The 22,873-nt window shown below is 28.3% G+C and overlaps 1 protein-coding gene across 4 annotated transcripts in view; it reads left to right on the forward strand.

Moving 5' to 3' along the window:
• The window catches only part of LOC117165695 (phospholipid phosphatase 1), a 36,597-nt gene extending 15,234 nt beyond the window's left edge, over positions 1-21,363 (forward strand). For 2 of the 4 annotated variants that reach the window (XM_033349008.2, XM_033349010.2), the window contains exons 3-6: positions 5,648-5,802; positions 7,340-7,563; positions 7,894-8,014; positions 9,885-21,363. In XM_033349008.2, the coding sequence (XP_033204899.1) occupies positions 5,648-5,802; positions 7,340-7,563; positions 7,894-8,014; positions 9,885-10,250 (866 nt within the window). In that variant the 3' untranslated portion in view covers positions 10,251-21,363. Of the gene's footprint in view, positions 1-3,361; positions 3,690-5,239; positions 5,394-5,647; positions 5,803-7,339; positions 7,564-7,893; positions 8,015-9,884 lie in introns of those variants that run through there. The other 2 variants (XM_076628078.1, XM_033349009.2) reach the window with 2 other exon arrangements.
• Positions 21,364-22,873: the final 1,510 nt, after the last annotated feature.

The following is a 22,873-nucleotide window of genomic DNA, read 5'->3' on the forward strand; positions in this document are numbered from 1 at the left end:
TTTAATAGTTAGAGAAATAATAGTATCTATATTATACATTTGATCTGTAAGTTACAACATTTGGCTATAGCTTAATTTTCTTATATACGCGCTCACCATAGGTTTTAACTTTAGGTCATATGACATTGAAATTTATTCTTCTTTATATAAGCAGTAACAATGATGTAACAAACATATGCACATATTTCTGAGTTAAACGAAATGTACAAAAAATAAGCAAGGCAGCTCATACAAATATGTATGTCTGATATAATCTTCTTTATGAATTACAATTGTTCCCGTCCACCAGTAATTTTTGTTAATAATAATGAAGTCGTATGTCATACATATTTGATTTATATACAATGATACTTGACTTTATTTTAGTTCTTTAATTAGATAATTTTTAAGTAAGCGATTTCCAAGTAAATATTATATATTGACCGTGATGCTATTTATGATAAATTGACCATTATTTAAGTAAAATATATTATTTGAATAATATATCATCTTATCTGACTCGTTGTTATTCTGAAATGTTTATATATTAATATATTTACCGAACAAGAGGATTTTTCTCTGAATTGTTTCATTATTTGGATATCAAATGTTAATCAATATTTTCTGGAATAATTTATTGCAAAAACGCGTATAATTTTATATATGTATTTATTATCCAAAGGTAATTGAAATGAGGAGAATTTAGTAGAAGTGATAGTATTAGGTTGTCCGAAAAGTGTCTTTTTTTTACAGACACGTCTTTTACAACGATCTTTATACATCTTTATACAAATATGAAAGCTAATCTGTCAAACGTTGTGATCTTTATCTGGATAGAACAAAATGGATCATACGTAATTCGATAAAATAATATAAAACGAAAAATGTTGTGCATCCATTATTTCCTTATAAAACGAAAGAAACTTTTACATTATAAAAGTATTTGAATATGTTGTAATAATACCATCTCGACATCTGAATTTATTATTTATGATTTAAGAATATGCAAAATATGATACTTGACACTGTGAATTATCCATTGCATTATTTAAAGCTGTTAACTAGTATAACTAATATAACGAATTATCATATTGTGTTCGTTATTAATATATTTATCCTTATGGTCTCGTAACGAGCAAGCATACAGCAACACTCGACTAATGAGTAATAGTTAAAAATTATAGATATTATTTTGGAAGCAATTTTTAATGAAGTTTCTCCTTAACATTAAAACTGGTAAGACTATAAGTTTATTAATAGATTAAAAGCAACAAATGTTTCTAAATACAAGAATAAGATATCTACTGATGAGATGGCGCGATAGTACAAAAAAAATACAGCCCCTGCTCACCATAAATCAGGTCATTATCATCAGATAGGCAAGGAATTTCTAAAATGATAGGGCGATTCTTATATCGCCCTTAAATAAGCAAAATTTTCTATGATAATAATTATTTATAAAGTAATTAACGATTAAATGCGATTTTCTTGAAATAATATTTATATTAAAAATTGATATAAAATATCTTCATGAACTCTCTGAGATAAACTACAAAAACAATTGATCTTAAACCTTGCGTATATCTCCAAAATATTTCTACCAAAAGAAAGTTGACAGAAGCGTACAAATTCAAATTTCTACATAAGAACATTATACTTTCACTTCAAACTCATATTGTTATGTTTATGTGTTCGTAGTTTTTAAAAGTAACAAACGAGATTTGTGATATTTGCACGTGTTGTATCAACCAAGCACTATTTTAGGGTAGAAAACTATCAAAGTTTATTTTCTACTACATAAGTATGTATATACTTGGTTCTCAACTATGTAGATATGCAGTGATTCCTTGGTGATTCTTTCATTTTACATTTTTAGTTCTAAAATTTTAGTATTATCTAGCAAGTTTACTAACTTTGTGGTATTTTTAGTTAGGTACACCAGACTTGCGCCGTTTATTAATACATAACGGTACACCCATCAATTTAACATTTTCATTTCTAGATAATATTTTATTTTATATAATAGATAATAGATTCACAGACATTTGTTCTGTAAAGAATTCTATTATATGATGTTACACAAAATCGGAAAACAAAGTCTTATCATTTAAGTACGTGATAAAATAGCAACAATAAAAAATTGCGGTATATACGTATACAGTATATTCTTTCCTTTCATCTGAAGACGTGTAAATATTTCGAAACATATGCGTAATACAAAAAAATGTTAGGCGAATGTTGTATTCTTTTAAGCTACGTAAAAGGAAATGCAACAATAGGATGTAGAATCCCATTTAAGAATTTAAATGCGACCTTCACAACGGCTTTTCAAGACCATTGCAGGATTAAATATTGTAAATATCAGTATGATATGTCGTCTCTAACATCCTACAGAAATCGTTTCCTACAGAAATATTTATACATACCTATGTTTTTAGATAAACTGGAGGTTCCAAGAAAGAACCTACAGAAAAAATTGCAAGCGCAGAATACTCGAGAAAAATAATCTATACTACTCTATGTTCAGACGTATGAATCCTATTTTAAATTAAAATTCTGCAAAATATTAGATACATGTTAATGTTTAAATTACATTTTGTTCCAATGTCCAACTATCTTTATAACATGAGAATCGGATATTGTCCCATTTAATGTTTATACAAATACAAAGAATATATATATAGATATATAATATTAATATACAATAATTATATAATATATAATTAATAGTATATATGTATATATACACTATAATATACTATACGATGTACTATATATTACTATTACCACTTATATATAGTATATAGTATATATAGTAATAAACGATAATATCAAATAAGCAAAGAATTTATAAAAAAGTAATAAATTTATTTCACATTTATCTAATTTATTCTATATATGAATATTTCAGGCGCTACATTGATCAACTTAACTATTTGTCAGTTTTTTAGTTTCATCACATAAGTAGGCGCTTAATGTTTAATTCTCAAAAGACAGAAGACATGCTTGCATGAGTTCATTTATCATGGGAAGATGACATAAATAATAGTAGTAGTTTTCAAGATAAATTTGAAAAATAATATTTGCAACATCATCGCTCTTTTTTACTTTCTACTTCGTGATGTTAATCAGTTTCTTTCGATCTCTGAATGGCTCATATATCAGAAGACATTAAAGAGATAATAGTGTATCTTTCATTTATTAAAATCTTTATTGATATAGCATTAATAAGAAAAGGTTTCAGGATTGTTTTCATTAATCACGTCCTTATACCTTCCCAAAAAGAAAAACTGCTTGATCATCGAGACAAGCTATGCAATCACATGAGTTATACGCATGCGTTCGAGTTTGAGCCGAATACTTAACTATTGCTTCACGTAGCAAGCGCACAGTATCGTGTGTGATATTAACTCTACTGGTGTTCGAAGTAAGAGCACTCGTCGCTCTTCCTCTCATTTTCTCTTTCCCTTTTTTTTTATCTCTCTTCGTCCTTCTTTCCTTCCTCCTGCCTCTTTCTTCCCCTCCTCCCTAGCTGCCTTCTTCCAATTACGTATCATTCTTATTTTTAGTCCTTTCTGATGTTGTTGCTTTGATTGTTTGCAAGCACGTGTCAAATTTACATAATATGGGCAAGAGTAAACTCAATAGAAAAGTAGCCTCACGGTGGAAAGATTTTAAATTCCTAACTCCACTAAATTTATACAGTTTGTGTAAGTATCGAGCAAAACAAAAATGGAACATGTCGTGACACGTGTACTTTCCTCAACAAGTACATAGGAAATTGATTTAGCAAAACGTTGAAGAAAAAAGTATATTTGTTTAGATGTGTTCAAATTGTTACGACAATAAGGTTTTCAACGGAAAGAATTACGTCGCAGGGTATTGTATAGTGTAATTCCTTTTAGTTATAAATGAATTTAAAATAAAATGACTGAAGTCGATGAGAAAATCTTTCTTATTGTGAATATTTTTCATTGTACTAATTGTAAATAATTATTAACTAAGACTTGCATGAAAAATTAAGTACGTACTATATATGTACATAGATATAAAATAGTAGAATTATTACGAGGACGTACATATATCTTTTCTTTTTATTTTAAACATCATTAATTATATTCAAATGTATTATTTATGACTATACTGTGTTCTTACCATATTAGTGACGATAAAGCTGTTGCAATACTAAAATATTGAATTAAAAGTATCAGTCTCGTATTCAACTTGTCAGAAGCCAATAAATTATTAAGAAATAATATACTGTTAACTATGAAAAACGTTTCGTCTGTTATGTTATAGTTTTTAATGTATGTTTTATTATCGTTTATAATATACATATTTACTTTAGTACAATTGTTTTTTCGATAAAAACAAATATATGTCTTAAACGAATACTCCTTTAAAATAAAATAGAAACAAATAAACTTTATTTTGTTTCCTGAAACTGAAACAAATATACGTAGGTATTCTGAAATTCTTATTCAAAGGTTTATTTCATTTCATATCAATCGTATGATATCTGTTATCTTTATCTTACATATCTTTGTACATAATATGATGTTTTCAATTCTGGTATCGGTCGAAAGTGACAGTTTACTAAAGTTTTTCTAACTAATAAGTAGTGTGTAATATTAATAATTTATAATACTTGTATTGTTTTTGTAACATTCGCTAACTATGTTTCTTTTAAATTCGTATCGAAAAAGTTAGAAAATTAACAGGATTTTTATTCTTCATTATCAAACCTTACATACATATATGCTTGATCTGTTAATAAAATAAATAATGAGATTTTATTCGATTACTTGACATTTATATGTATCATTGTATATATATTACCAGTATAATTATATAATGTATCAGCAATGTTCAATACGTTTATTTCCACAGGTAGAATCTTCAGATAATTCTTCAGATAAAATATCAAATAAAAATATAAACATTATTAACACGATAAAGATTTGCACAACTGCAATGTCACACGATAAACATCTGCAAACTACCTATGACTATATGATTATAAAGATACTGAATCGTTTCTCTTTTGGTATTATTCAACTTTTGCGCGAAAAATTTTTTCATGCAGTAAATAATTTTGTAATAACTTAAAATCATGAAGTTAGGTACATCATTCTACGAAGTTAGGGCCTAAAATGTACTATCTCGTACTATATTAAAATGTACTATATTAATATCGTGCTGTTTATTTTCTACCTGACTGCGAAATGTAAACATATTGTAAATGATGCCAATGTAACAGCCTATGGAACGCTAGCATCATTTTTCAAGAAAATAATCGAATCACAAGTTACAACTCGTGATTCCTTTGACAAGTATGATCCTCGTGATGAGTGCAACAGGATTCAAGCAAAAGAAATTTCATCTTAAAATTCAAAGTCAAGATCAATTTCCCGGTACTTTCTTTTGCTTATACCTTTTTGCACCATCGAACCGATGGTGTAGAATTATCTGTTATAGCAATGACATGATTTTTTAACATTCTGTACATGTACGAGCGAATTATTTTAGAAAATTTTCTGAATTTTATCATGTTGAAATACTATCAAAGTCTATGTATTTACTAATTTGAAGTTTGAATGGTTACAATTTTTTACTTCTTTTTACAGACATATTTTCTAATCTTCAATTGTACTCTTGTACTTTCCAGTCATTGTATTTCTAGCAGTATTGGAATTTGGGACAGTTCCGCAGCAACATATCGGTTTTTACTGTAATGATCCAAAAATTTCATTCAAGTTCATGGGAGATACGATTTCTATTACATTTTTGATTGTTGGATGTCTGTTAATACCGATCGTCGTGGTATGTATAAATAAAATAAATATAAAATATTTTTAATATTTCTAAAAATTTAAAAATATTTGCTGAATAGGATTTATAATTTTCTAAAAAACTGTCAAACACAAATATTTGTTTGAATTAATTATTAATTTGAGTAATAAAAATTCTTTTGTTTTAGAAACATAAATATCTCTTTGAACGCGTTACTCTAAAATATGAATACAAAATTTATATGAGTAAATAAAAGTCTAAATGAATTACAAATGTTGAATTAAATTCGCAAATTTATTTTATCAATTGAGTTTGTATATAGAAATCATTTAAGCATTGAAATTCTTCCAGGATTTTAAGATTTAAAAATAGGATATAAAATGAAAATGCCTTCAAAATAAATTTAATTTATTTTTGTACGTTACGTGAAATATAACAAGTCATTTTTTATCAAGGCCATAATTATTATTATAAATACATATAAGTTGCGTCCGGATTTGCGAATCTCACACCCTTATATTTTTTATCAACTTCAGAGAAAGATTCAAAATCGAAGACATAAGGATTTATGTCTTTATGTCGCAAAGTCAATATTAACAAATCCGTGAGTAATATCCACTGGATATGGATATTAATTAATATTTGGAATTTTAAAAGTTCAAATCATATCCAAACCTGTCAAATAAGCATAACAAATAAAAGTGAGCGAAAGAATAAAGTCATCATCGCTCAATGCTTAATGTTTTCCAACAAACGATAACTTACTGACTGATAAAAAATGAAAGCTTCCCATCTTTATTCCTACAATAAAAGAGATTGCAGTGGACGAGTAATACTTTCTCGATTAACTGAATAAGTCTAAATATAAACTTAATTGTGGTTTAACATTATCTAGTGTACTCCACATTACAGTATTTTAATATTTAAAAATTTTAGGGAAATAGCAAAGAAAAAATGGATATTGTTACGCGTCACAACACGTTGCTATTGCCATTATTTCTATGAAGAAACAAATTCTATTTTGCTATATGAAATATTATTATTTTTTAATGATAGATCTATACGCATAATGGGAAATAGTTAGTAATTATATTTATAGAATTTCAAGTTAAACATTACTTATTAATCAAGTAATAATGAATGGATTAATGAAATTTAACTCAATCAGCTTAATTAGGAAGACTTCAGCAACCTATTAGAATTCCTTTATCGAGAAAGAGAAAAAATGATAAAAATTTCAGTTTTCATCAACCGAATAACACCCCCTAATTCACCAGATTTGAATGCCAAGCGTTGAGCGATAAAAATTGCTTTTTTGCTTACTCTTATTCGTGTAATTATTTTCTCGATAAAATAACATTTCCCCTAGATTATTCTTAAAAATTAGGGAAAATAACAGTTCTTTTCAATGCATATTAACGGGGCATTACACTGTATATAATATATTTATGCTACTGCAAGTCTTACTTATGTTTCTGCTAGCTATTAATTTTGTTGTAAATCTAATGAATTATAATTCTATTCCTCTGTAATTTTGTAAATAACATTTTATTTTGCATATTTTTAGATGTGGCTGTCTGAATTCGTATGCTACTCTGCAGATAGCTATGATACAGAATTAGGATGCGCTGGTTCAAGAGCAAAACAAATATGGTTGTGGTATGGTCACTATTCGATCGGAATAATTGCCTTAACGTTTATATGTGATGTTATGAAAACTCTGGTGGGCGAACCAAGACCACACTTTTTGGATACGTGTAAACCACGAGAGGCAGAGAATTGCACCAATGAGTAAGCATTTTTTTTATCGTATTACATTTTTGTTCGTAAGAATAATTCATCTTCCACAAGAATGTATATATTTTACAGTATAAAAATGGTCTTCTCTTTTCTTATATTTGTATTTTTTACTATACATAACTACATTACATTTATATATCGTATTTAAAACTACGAGATAATTTTCTAACCAAAGGTATTTTAAAAATATAATTTTAAATAACAGTATAATATATTTAATTAATTATTACAAAAATCTTAGTTCGATAGTACTTAAATAAAGATTAAAAAACCATCTGTGATCTTCTGTTTGGTACTATGAATTTACATACTGAATTTCAGATATGTGGAAAAATATACGTGTACAAATACAGAACATTCAGAATGGTTTGTCTCGGATTCTAGCAAATCATTTCCATCTGGCCATTCTGCCCTCTCTATGTTCACAACTACTTTTATTGTGGTAAGTAGGTATATATATACATACACATTGTATTTACATATGATTATATAACATTATAATTCCTTTGCATATGATTATACATTATGAACTTTTATATATTCACTTCTTCGAATTTTTTAATTTCTATTAGAAAAAAATTGCAATGCAAATACGAGTAGATGAAAAATTCTGATACAGAGCCTGGAATAATAGAGAAATTGTGAACATTAAATTTAAAGGACTTTGAGCCATGTTTTATTATCACTTGGATGACTATATCTTCCAGTACTTTTTATACATTAAAAAATTCTGATGGGCATAGTTTTTGGCTATCTAAGACTGAGAATTATATTACTGTTTCTACAGATTTTTGTTCTATCATTTTATTTTATTTCTTTTGGTCATTTATACATACGTATGTAAATACATAAAGAGTGTATACTGTAAGCACCATTTGTCAAATATTTCCAAAAATCTGCTAAAGAAATGTTTTGAACAAAAGATAGTCAGTTTACGGTTCGCTACATATTCGAATATTAAAAATTTCAAAAAATAATCTCTTCCTCAATAAAGAGTCAAGGTTGATTTTTTTTAATGATGTCATAAATTTTGCACTTCACAAAGTCGTAGCTAACGTCAAGATAAATTCAACGACCTATCATATTATAACTTCGGAATAAAATTTAGAAATTTTTGGATTCAGAAATTCAGGTTGGATCAACAAAAGCAATGTTAAAATGTATTTTATTTTCATCAAATAACATTTTCCAAATAAGATTAAGGACAAATTAATAAGTTTATTAAACAAATTTAACGATATCAATAATACCGTTTTGAATCCAATATCACCTTATGGTTATGGAAAGTAGGTCGTGGAATTCATCTTGACGTCAGCTTCAACTCTGTGAAATACAAAATTTGTGGTGTCACTTAAAAAACTCAACCTGACTGTGACCTCAAATCGAAAAAATGTTTGCTGGAATTTTTTAATATCTAAATGTATAGCAGATTGAAAACTGACTAACTTTCGTACAAAGCATTTCTTTGGCACATTATTAGAAATATCTGAAAAATAGTGACTACTCTTAGAAGATATTATAACCTGTATATACAGGGTGTCTTGAAATTAGTGGTTCATATAAATGGTTCTCAAAATATACTTAAATTAGGTTAATTCAGGACTGAATAAGAGTAAATAACCGATAAAAGATTAAATGCGAAAATAAGTAAAAACCGTGGAGTAAAATTTTTCAGAAAAAAAAATTTGGAAATGTATCATGTGCGTTCATCAGACCAGTTCTTAATTAAATACGTTTAAACCGTCTTTTTTTCGAGAACAAAGCCATATGAAAAAATCAACAAGTCATCAAACAAAGTCATATGAAAAAATATTCTATATTTTCGATTTATGTTTTCACGTAGGATCACTCCATATCCTATTGTACCATTTGTTACGGGACACCCTGTATACATATATCGACTTTGCTATGTACTGGTGTTAACTATAATTGACTTTAGATTGTACTAATCGACTTAGATAAAATGAATTTAATTCATTATGCATCATTGCATCAATTCATATCATTCGTTTGTCTAATAAATTGAATTATATTTTTATGACATTTTTGTAGATATATTAATTTCGTAGATTTATCTATTATACGTACTTACCGTAAAGATTATTTACATAAAACTAAATTGTTTCAGAAACAATATTTTTTTTATCTTACAGAAACTTCTGTAAATTTTAAAAGTTTAATTTTTTGATAGAATATGAAAATACTCTTCACGTAAATGATGTACGTTTAGTTAAACTTTTTTTGCAATGTTTAAATCCTTTTTATCGTTTTCCTTTTTTATAACATTAAACAAATACATTTTTCTGTTGTAGTGGTACTTACAACGCCGTTTACCAGATCGGACGTTTTTCCTAAAACCGTGGTTACAATGTATAATATTTTTGTGGACTGTGATATGCTCATTAACAAGGATCGGTGACAATAGACATCATTGGTGGGATGTACTTGCAGGCATCATTTTGGGTTTCGCTTTTAGCATGTTAACTGTTATAGTGCCATGCCGTAAGTTTCATTTAAATCAAAACGTCTCACAAATATATAGTGAGCCTGTAGGAAGTGAACAAATTAATTACAACAAGAGAAAACAAAACACCAAGAAACTTTTACATGAAACAATAATTGATCCTTCGGAAAGTCGTGAATTAAAGAATATTAAATCATCAACCTGGAGGGAATAAAACTTAACACATCAAAATATTTGATAAGAGAAGATTTAAAGAGGAATTATAAATGTTTTGTTGTATAAATGTTCAAAATTTCTAGTAGAATTTAGTAGAAACGCTTTATACAAAGTGTTTGATATGACATGCCTATTATATTTAAAAAATTTAGTTCTTCATGTGATTGATAATATATTCATAAAATAAGACGAAAGGCTTATATTTTACAGTTTATATTGACAAATATTTTCTTGTAGGTATTTAACCAATGTATATAATTACTATAATTTAGTAGTGATATTATATTTACGATCTGCGTTTATCAAAATAATTTTTAAAAAGCTAAACCGTAACGTCAAATGTTTATTAATTGTACTGTATTAATCGGACATATCTAATTGTACATGTGTGATTTTAGTTAATTATTCATCATGCTCATATTTATAATATTAGATGGAAAAAAATGATAATGAATTCTGTTTACTTGTTTAGAGGCGGAAAATATCTTGTTTGAAAGTAGGAAACTTCTTTTCCACTATTTGACGATACTATTAGTTAATAACTATGTCAAATAGAATAGCAGAGCTGGAAAGATGATTAACGGAACGGATAACGAGTAAGGGAAGGGCAAGGAAAGTACATAGGTACATACTTACATAGTGCTTTCTATCACTCACACGCAATCCTATATGGTTTTATTTGTATTTGGGATATTTTCGGTCAATATGCTTGCTTATTTTTATAACTGTGTCGGGTCTATCAGAAATAATCAATCAGACCCACATTCTTTTATCTAGCCATCTTTCGGCTCTGTATTGTACACCTCACTGATTTCGATGGTCTTGAAATATGCTGTCATGGTTAACGTCCTAATTATAAGTACATATATGTATAACTGTTTCTTATACCGTATATAACCGTCGGTCAACTTTTGTAGTTTCCGAGTTATGTGTAAAAAACCTCAGCTAAATTTAAGTTAAGATTATATTACATTCTGGCGTAAGCACTATATTTTTTATATAAGTCAATCTACACTTAATTCATTGATGATAATGATTTTGAATATAAATAAAAAAAATTCAAAGGTTGAATTAAATTGATATCCAATCATCACTAACAATAAGATGAAATAATATCTGATGAATTGTATATGAAATGCTACATTTTATTCTAATTTTTAGTTAGTTAAAAATGTAGTAATTCTAGCCGTTATTATTGAAAAATTGTTTACAAAATACAACATTTGTGAATTAATTTATTGCATAACATACTATTAAATATATTGTTATATATTTTGAGAAATGAAGCCGATCGATTGATATATGTATAGGAAAATGCTACTAAGAAACAACATATTTGAAGGTCATCGAAATTAACGAGACATACTCTATTTTACACAATTACCTGTTACAAAAAATGTTCCCTTATTTTAAAACAACAGTGTTGAAAACAAACAAAAACTTCTTTTATTAGCTTTCTCTACACTTCAAATTAATGTAAGAAAAATAAGGAGAATTATTTTTTTACTATTTTTTAATATGAGAGAGATCAATAATTCATTCCTAATTACACATTTTAAATTTATATAATATTTGTATTATTTCTAAGCTTATTTAGATGTAATACACATATTTATAAATTTATATTTGGAGTATAAATTCATATTTAGACATAATAGAGTAAAATTCATATTTAGAGTATAAATTGAACAAATACAGAGTGCTGTAAGAATAATAATGGGATCAAGAAAGTATAAAATAATGTAGAATAAAAATCTTACTAGTTTATAGCCAAAGTTCTATCCTCGAAAACAGAAACTGTGAAAATATTTGAATAAATAATTTTACTAATTATTAATATATCACATGAATATTAGTACATATTAGTACATGAATAAAAATTATGGTACTTTTTGTTTATAGATCACAATTTTGTATAAATACAATCTTTTCAATTATATTAATTATTTTCAATTTCTACGGAAGTTGAAAAGATAAAAATTGATTTGGATTAAGTTTTATTCTAACTAATAATTTTGGCTATTATATTTTATTTATTAAATTTTAATAGAATATTATTTTTCTCACTTATACAATACTTTCTTAATTTCTTGATATCCCGAATAAAATTTTTTGGGATAATTTTTCTTGCTCATGGGTACAGTAAATATATTCAAATAATAAGTTCCAATAATAACATTCCATGTTCTGTATTTATATTTTTCTCTTGATTAAGATTATTGAAATATGCATAGTGCATTAATAATATTATATTAGTAACAATCATACTAGTAGTAATCAGAGTGATTTGCAATATGTCTTTGCGAGAATCAGAAAAATCATGATGCTCTGCTGGTTGAAATTTGTAATATATTAAATTAAAAAGTATGAACACATGTAATTTTATATTAATGTACATGTGATTGTGTATACATTGAAAATTATTTCTTAAATTTAGACAGAATGTATGTTTCATGATGTATAATGCTCAAAAGTTTTGGTCAAACCTATCTTTTATAATATTTAAAAATGACAGAAAAAATTCTAATGGTGGTAAAACATATTGTGCTAGGTATAAAATAAATTCCATTAATGTTTATGCTTAATATATGTCTTTTGCATTGAATGATTCAATTTTCATGAAACTTGAATGCTTATAGTAATCTATCTGTGTATATGATTTAAAAACAAAGTCATTCTAAATGTAAGTAAAACACAGCCTGGCGATATTAACAAAAGTATCATCTAGTATAACAATACAGTCGAACAATAACATTATTGGTATTAGGTTATGCGCGTGGTAGCGACAAAATTGTCGCTTTAGTAACGTCATAAATTGAATTTTTGATTGATGCGATACAAAAGAAAAATAACGTTATGTAGTCGTGTTGTCAAATGCGCACATGTCCATATAAACGAATGCGTCTTTCCATAAGCAACAAATTGTCGGTAGTGCACGAGAGCTCTTAAACGAAATTATGATCGAACAAAATTTATTTAGCGATAATGGAGATGGAAGAAAAGTTTTATGTTTATTTCTGGTTTATGTTGGCTTTGATGTCGAAACAATGTCCAGTCAGCTGTTTCTTCTCTAAAGCCTCTTACCTAAAGCGAGAGAGTCATCCTGTATAATGAATATATGCACTCAAACTAATCTAAATGAAAAATTTTTATTTTTTTTCATTAGTTTATTAAAGCAGTATTGACATTTCGTTTTAAATTATCTATCATATAATAATAGTATTTTAAGTATTTGACTTTACCTCGTATATACATGTAGACACCAGTAGAAATAGAATTGACATTAACATAGAAATTATAAAAAATATATATGTATTTCTTTCCTGGAGATATAAATAATCTTACTCACTACATCTCAGTAGATAGATACAAAAACTATATTTTTAACTCGCTTCAATTAATATACTTATGTTTTTGTTAAAGGAAAACAGTTTGCAATTTTTTGCAATTTTATGTCTTTTTTCATAAAATGACTTTAATTCGTATCGAAATAGACAATGAAAAATAGACTCGAGCAGATAGTACAATAACATGCCTTGGTCTTAGATATCCTAAAGCTTAACATATAAAATTTCATAAACGCAGTTCCATTGCTATTCAAAATCTTGTAACAGAGGTTTGAATTAGTTGACTGTTCTTTTTTTCTCATATTTGTTATTTTAGCACTTGACTACTTGACCGGATCCAATCGTTTTTGATTAGTCTGTTTGATTCTAAATGAAGAATTTGCTTCAAAAATATTTAACGTTTAATTTCGGCTTCTTTAGTCTTCACTAATAGCTGCAATGCCATAAAATGCATAATTAAATTTTTTGTCCAAAATTGACCTTTCCTTTTTTCTTTGCATTGTATTATTATCTATTTATTATTTCGTCTATGCCTTTTGGCTTTGGACGAGCTTCCGGTTTTACATCTCGTTTATTTATCTCGCTTTTTATATTCTATTATATTATATCTCTTATATTGCACTCCCTTAATTATTGTGTCTCTAAAACTATGGCAACTTTTGGGCTTTTGCCTCCTTGCTGTGCTTCCTTATTGTCGTTCCTCCCCGTCTTGTATTGCCCTTCTCTTCTCTATTATTGTTTTTAGTTCTGTTAATCCTTCTCCAATCTCGTTTAGTACTTTTTCTGTGTCCTTTGGTCCTGTCGTTATTTCGCATTCTTCTATTACATGTCTCAAGTCTTCTTCTTTCCTTTTACACAGCCTGCATCTTTTTTCTTTGGTCTCGTTTCCACATCTGAATCTTGCTAATATTTTTCTGTCCTTCCACTTCATCCTCCCTTCTAAGTATTTTGGTACTTTTCATTGTATTGAAAAAACTAGAATAGGATTTTTTTTATTATTATCGGTATCGCATTCACCATACATAGATTTGACGTTTTAATTTTGTTATAGTGACGAACATGCTACAATGTAGCATGATGGGAAGGAATGGGACGATAATATTTTGATTCATTACACATTTTATTGAGATAATTAATAAAAAATATCTGCTTATAGAAAATTTAACTTATCAAATTTTCAAAACAGCCGGTGCATTCTTATTGTTGTAACTAATTGAAACAAACTAGTTCGGGGACAGTAACTTTAACAAACAATCACAAATGAAATGAATGAAAAGTAATTAATGATCCAGAGAAAGAAATAGATAGATAGAGAGATAGATAGATAGATAGATAGATAGATAGATAGATAGATAGATAGATAGATAGATAGATAGATAGAGAGAGAGAGAGAGAGGAAGGAGAATAAACCAGCAAATTTTATTGCAGATTGTAAAAAATTACTCAGCTTTTTTGACTCTAGAAGATAAATACTTTCCAATGCAAAATGATCAGAAACAATTGTGTTAAAGAAATATTCAATTTTGCAGTTAATAGTATACATTTGAAAAAAGGGAAATATTTCATTTTATTCGAGTGAAGCTTAAAATAAAATAAATAATCAAATAGCCTCTAGTAGCTATATACATAAATTATTATAACCAAACTCAACAAAAAATAGTTACAAGAAAAGAAGCGGTTAATTCAAGTTTCCTACATAACATGGAGTATCAGTAGAGTTGTATTTATAGGTTTTTAACATGCGGTTATTCAATTTTCGCTATCTATAGCCCAAGAGCACCTTAAGGCATGTTAAGTCATTAGAAGAAAGATTTAAATAAAATTATTTAATATTATTGTATAATATTTTAATTATGTAATATTTTCGTAAACTGAAATTTTGTAATAACTCGCTATTCCAATTTATGAAAATTCTATGTCTTTACTACATTCCAAAATCTTCAGTGATATATTGTCAATATCCATTAATGGTTGCAAGTTTATTTAAATGTGTGTATATATATCTAACAAATATATGTTCATAAATATGATCAGCATTAATGATTCCGTCCAATAATATTACATTGTAAACTATGGTCGAAGAAAAATGAAATTTGTATTATGATAAAATATTTATTCTTTTTTGCGGTTTAACATATGAATATTATAATATTTAATACCGTAAAGTACTTTCGACTTTTCTTGGGTTGTCATGCAGCTAAATTAATGTCTTTCCAGCTTCATAGCTAGATAATTAAAAGTTTAGTATCGAACTAATGTCGTTATATACCTTTAATTATTATCTGTTTAAGATATCTGTTGTTATGTCATTGATCATCAACTAAACGGAGCTTCTAATCGATTAGCTAAGAATAACTGATTAGAAAGCAGACGATTAGGCTTCAGCAGTATATTGATTTGTATTTATATTGTTTAGGTATAATATTATTTTTCTAATTCATTGTATGATATTTGACTCTATGAAAGTATCTCCACTTTGCCATATTCTATTGGAAAATAGTTGGATGATTTAATATTATTTCCTCACTCCATTATATACTCGTATCCGTTCTTGATATTTTAGCATACAGTTTCTTTTCGTAACAATAAATTTTTGAGTGTTAAATTAAGATTTTAATGGTACAGGGTGGTTCTTTTGCTAGAGGCCGCGGTCTGAGAAGTTGCCGTTGATCCAAAAATAAGAGTGTGAAAATAAGAATGATTTCAAATGCATTATACATACCCCAACACAGGCTGTATCGACATCCTTGATGTCGAAACAATGACCGATCAACGGTTTCTTCATAGAGACATCTATAATCTTACTCTGTATAATGAATACATATATATGTATGTATATAATATATCAGAAGAATTTGAAGGAAAAACATTCTAATCAGGTGAAAATTTGTCAGAATTTATTTCTTTACAGTAGTCAGCTGTCTAATCAACTTTGTATTAAATATAATCGTCTACATTTGTATAATATTATCCGTTTATATTTAATTTACTATTAATGTTTGCGCTAACAATGTATAAAAATTGTGATATATTGGAAAGAATTTGATTGTATGCAAATGATACTTATTCTAATGTAACATCGCATCTTTTCTATGTAATATTTATATTATTCCAATACTTTATGTAAAAAACAATATTTGGTTTTAAAGAAGAAAGGTATACATACATATCTAAATACAAACATTCTGATCTTATTAAAAAATATCGTCTATTCATTCTTTAATTAGAAAATATATTTTCTTTCAATATGAACAACGATACTGTTGTTTATCGCACACATTGCTCTATTGTATTGTATACGATACATATATGGATATGCATGAGAGAAAATGTAAAGCATCAATCATATTCTTCATCAATCTTTTAATGTAACAATTATACAAATCTGTAAAATATTCTTTTTATATATTTTCACATATGATATTACGTGATATACAATGTAAAAGAAAACATTAAAAAAGGATATTACGGCATTTTTTATAAATCAATGTACTTCTAAATAAATATCTATTAGTAGAAAATAATGAAACAGCGAAGCTTGTTGTTAAAGATATTAAAAAGACGGAAAAAGAAAGTTTATTGTTTTTCTTTGAAACCAAATAATAAGTCTATGTTGGTGAAATTGTGAATTACAGAATCTTTTGTTGTGGAATTTAGCACTTAAATGCCATTAAGAATACTAAATACTATACAAATTATCAATTAATTGAACTTTTTTCTAAAGATTAGTAGGCCATGTTCGCATTTTATGGAAAAGAAGAAAAGAAATAATAGTAATATTTACATTTAAGATTACTTATAATATTTATGAACATAAATATATATAGCATATGAATATAAAAATTCCAATATATGATAACTGTTTATTAATGAGGATGATTATAAAATAATATAAAATTATAAAATTGTATATTAGAAAATATTAAAATACCAAGAGATCATGACGAATTATATGAAAAGTAGAATATTTTTCTGAATGGTTCTCGGTGTTTGATAGACGTGAAATTTGGTAGATATTATAAAGTTTGTGAAAAGACTCAAACAATAAAATCTTCGGGAAATCATGCGTTCTGAAGATACAGAATCATATACATATATTTACATATGTATAATAGATGTTCGTCGTTATTAGGCTGTGCTGGCGACAGTGATTTATATATATAATCCAGATCAATGCCGATAACCCTCTTTAAAAGGAGCTAATCAGTTTTTTCGCTTATTGAGCGTTTTTGAGCCTAATATATACGTACACATATTCATCCCTCTGTCACATAAAAATACATGCATGTATATCATCCATACTTGCATTCTTATAGGTACTAATTGACGAACATTGCTTGTAATAACAGTAAAGATCTATCATACATATAATATGTAGAAATGAATTCTTTCCGACAATAAAACTTTTATTCTACACAAAAATTGGAAAAATTTCATTTCTACACCAATTACACAAAGATCTGTACCTTCCGAACGCGTGATTTTTCGAAGCTAAGATTTTATATGTCAAATTTCTACTATCCCATCCATGTTATCAACATGGTATCAACCAAGTTGCGTTTCGATTGGCCTCTGGGAATACTCGCCACAATAGCTGGAAAATGTTATTACATGCAATATGTATCGTTTATTTCCCCAAGAATGGAATGAAATTTGTATAAAATGAGATACACACCAAAATTATAATGAAGCACAAGAAAAGAAGATATTATATGAAATAATTTATGTATCATCTTCGCACATTTTTAACATTTGTGAGAAAAAAAAACATATTTGCAAAGTACAAAACATTGTCATAATACTATCTACATTACTGTATTGCATTCAAGGTATATTTATCGTAAAATTAATTTCTTAATTCAGCAATTAAAAATATACGTTTAGTAAATTTTAAATTATTAGAAGATTATCGTTGAATTTTTTTAACAATTTTGCTTAATCTTAACCACATTTTATTTGTCGTTTTATACTAGCACTAACAAAGTATTTTGATTAAATACTTTGTTTAATACTGAAATGATGCTCCTATTTTCTAATTTTAATTTTGCGAGGAGGAATCTGCAAAAATTTTCATGGTAATTCTATATTTATTAATTTATACATCATGCAACCTGTATTTAGAAAAGAAAATGTATTATTATACACAAAATCACAAGTTTTACATAACGCAAGTTTTTGAGTATACCATATTTATTTCAATTATTTACTTTTTCCGTAGTTATGTGTATTTATAGGTCTATATGCATCTAAAGTTGAATATTAGTAACTTATTATAATAATAGTTGTATTATATTAACTTAATACTGTACTCGTACAAACACAGTTAACACAACTATTGCAGTTAGTACAAATAGAAAAAGAATTAATACGAATTGATACAAATATAAAAAAAGACCAATTTCCTTAAATAATAATTTACGATAATATGATTTTTATGTATTATTCCAACATTCCAATTGTGATTCAGCTATAAAATTTATACATTTAATATTGTTATAATATGCGTTCAGATGTTGAGTACGTACGTTTTTGATGTTGATGTTGAGTACGTTTTTCAAACTTTAGAATAAAATACATAGTTATTGTAAAAGCAAGCTTTTTCGAAGTGAACAAATGTATTATAAAACTTATATATATATAAAAATATGCAATTTTTAGATGTTCATTATTTTTCACTTGGGTCAAAGGAAAAAAGCATGCTTAAAAATAAAAAAGGAGATTTGTTTTATGAATTCTTCGAGGTTTTACAAAACAACAGATGTTCAGATAAACTTTGTATTAAGTAATAATTCTTTATAATATACAATATACAAGAAGAGTACAAATTGTAATATGTCTAATACCATCATATGTAATGACATTGGCACAAAGTTTCCGCATCATTCAAAACGTGTTTAAGTATTTTTAATACCTCTATGTACTATTGGTAGGCAACTAAGTGATTGCGGAATTTGTCAATAGGTGGTCTTAGCTCATTCTTTTGTTTTGTCAACGAGTTCAAAGCATCTAACATATATCGTTTTTTTGTTGTTTGGACTCCCACCTTTAATTTAGTAAAAAAATTGTGTCGATTAGTTATTTAGTTCCGTTTTTATCCCAATCTAAATATGGAAGAACAAGACGCGCATTTCAGACGTATTTCATTGTACTATTTCCGAAAAGACAAGAACGCATTGCAGGCGCACAAGAAGTTATGTGCCGTACATGGGAATGAAGCCTTGAAAGAAAGGCAGTGTCAAAATTGGTTTGCCAAATTTCGTTCTGCTGATTTTTCACTGAAAAATGTTCAACGATCTGGCCGTTCAGTTGAAGATGATGAGACCCATATGAAGACCATTATCGATTCAGATCGTCATAGCACAACGCGTGAGATTGCAGAGAAGCTCAATGCATCGCATACATGCATTCAAAAAAATTAAAACAGCTTGGCTATGTCAGGAAACTCGATTTATGGATCCCCCATTAGCTTAAGGAAATTCATTTGACGCAACGCATTAGCATCTGCGATTCGCTTCTGAAACGCAACGAAATTGATCCATTTCTGAAACGACTGATTACTGGCGACGAAAAGTGAATAGTTTAAAACAACGTTACTCGGAAAAGATCGTAGGTAATGCAAGATGAACCAGCCCAGACGACACCAAAAGCTGAGATTCGTCAAAAAAAGATTATGCTATCAGTTTGATAGGATTATAAAGGAATTCTATACTTTGAACTTTTACCAAGAAACCAAACAATTCATTCAAACGTGTACGTTCAATAACTCGCTAAACTGAGTGATGCAGTTCATTAACAGCGGCCAGACTTGGCAAATGGTAAGGGTGTTCTCTTCCAGCATGATAATGCAAAGCCCCGCACATCTTTGGTCACTCGCCAAAAATTATTGGAACTATGGTTGGCAACTAGGTGATTGCATATTTTAAATCTTTCTTATTTAATTATTGGAACTATAGTTGGCAACTAAGCGATTCCATATTTTAAATAAGAAGGATTTAAATCCTTATTATTTAAAATAAGGGGATCCATAAATCGAGTTTCCTCACATAGCCAAGCTGTTTTAATTTTTTTTGAATGCATGTATGCGATGCATTGAGCTTCTCTGCAATCTCACGCGTTGTGCTATGACGATCTGAATCGATAATGGCCTTCATATGGGTCTCATCATCTTCAACTGAACGGCCAGAATATTTTTCAGTGAAAAATCAGCAGAACAAAATTTGGCAAACCAATTTTGACACTGCCTTTCTTTCAAGGCTTCATTCCCATGTACGACACATAACTTCTTGTTCTTGTCTTTTCGGAAATAATACAATGAAATACGTCTGAAACGCGCGTCTTGTTCTTCCATATTTAGATTGGGATAAAAACGGAACTAAATAACTAATCGACACAATTTTTTTACTAAATTAAAGGTGGGAGTCCAAACAACAAAAAAACGATATAGGTTAGATGCTTTGAACTCGTTGACAAAACAAAAGAATGAGCTAAGACCGCCTATTGACAAATTCCGCAATCACTTAGTTGCCAACCATAGTATTAATATCATTCTACAAATATCATATTTGTATCAGTACATAGAAAAACAAACAGTTAACTTACTAAATACATTACTTTTAAACGATATGTAATATGCATAAGTATAAGCGTTGGAAGAAGTTGTGAGAAAGTATTTTCACTGTAATATGTAACATATATTGTAGATAAGCAGTTGCCAATAAATGTTTATTTTTTATATGTAAATAAAAACATGTATTTTGTATCAAACTGCATTTCCAATTTATTTCCCGAGAAATTTTTTTAAGTAATATTGTATTTTCGATCTATCGCGGGGAGACGCGATCGCGAAGAAGCGCGTCGACGGGAGTCATAAATTCCCGTTACGATTATAAGAATCGACGCCACGAACAGATCGATCCCCTTATTTCTTGTGGAATAATAGGGGTGATTGATGTGGTATAACACTGCGATTAACAGGGTTATAAAATTTATGTTTCCAACACTTAATACACTAAATAGTTACACCGTTACGTATAATATAAATATCGTAGACGATACTTTGACGTATGAAACTCCGATAAATGAGCACAATGTTCTTTCGTATTAGAGCAAGGCCCTTACAGTTGAATATAAGACGAAGATGACTTTCTTGATGTAGCAGAAGTAGCAATTGAATAGACTAAGTATAGATATGAAGTGACTGCTCTGTAGTTTAGAGCACAAGTCTAGAGGGATGAAGTGACTGCACTGTCGTTATGAGAACAAGTGAAGTTCGTTCTTGTGTGATTACGGAGGAAAGCTCGGTGTGGGTGTGTCTTTTGAACTAAGGACGTGGATTCGTTGTTCACACTTTTCGTTGGAAAAGTGAGGGTAACGATCCGCGATGCCCATTGGTTATAGCTAACGTTAATAAATGAAGATTGGAAGAGGAAGCCTCCTACCGACGTGGCTCGGGGGTGACCTTGTTCATGGCTTTTCCGTTAGACAACTATTCGTTTTTCTCACTAGGTAACTACCTGCTTTCTCCGTAATTTGTAACAACGTGCAATAAACCTAAATACCAGTTTTAAGTACCAGTTATAAACCGACAATATTTGCAGGATTAAAGGTTCCTGCAAACTAATAAGATTCAGTTTACGTCGGGGCCTTAGGTTTATCGAGGGTCTGTATAAGGGTCTTTTTGTCTAATGGAGGATCTAATTGAGGGTCTGTGCTTAGACCTTGACGGTCAGACAATGAAGGACGTCGCACGGACCATCTCACGCGACGTAACAAATATTATATACAAGATGATTCATAAATGTATGTCAAAGGGGTAAAACTAAACAAGAAGGTAAATAAAGACCTATTACAGTAAGAACATTCCTTAGCAACTGAAAATTATTGAACATGGGTAAACCGATCGATAGGATGGAATGGGAAGTTAACTTCATATATACTATAAAATATATCTATCGAAACTATTATGAATGTTTTATTATGAATGAATTATTATGTATGTTTATGTTCTCTTGACATTATATCAAATTCTATTTTCTCTGTTCAAATTGTACGTTGGAAGTAGGAATAATTATATCAAGAAGACATGATATAAGGTCTACGGATCTGTTTTGTTTACATTTGTACGTAATTAAGACGTAAGTTAATGATGGAAATCAACTATTACAGTGAAGTATTTCGAAGTCATGACTGGCAGTAAATTCGAATGGAAAGATAAATAATATAAAATAACATTAAAATAGTTCTATCTTTGTCTAAAATATGAATTCTTAATTGA

This window comes from Bombus vancouverensis, chromosome 3, assembly GCF_051014615.1.
Source record: "Bombus vancouverensis nearcticus chromosome 3, iyBomVanc1_principal, whole genome shotgun sequence".
Taxonomy (NCBI): domain Eukaryota; kingdom Metazoa; phylum Arthropoda; class Insecta; order Hymenoptera; family Apidae; genus Bombus; species Bombus vancouverensis.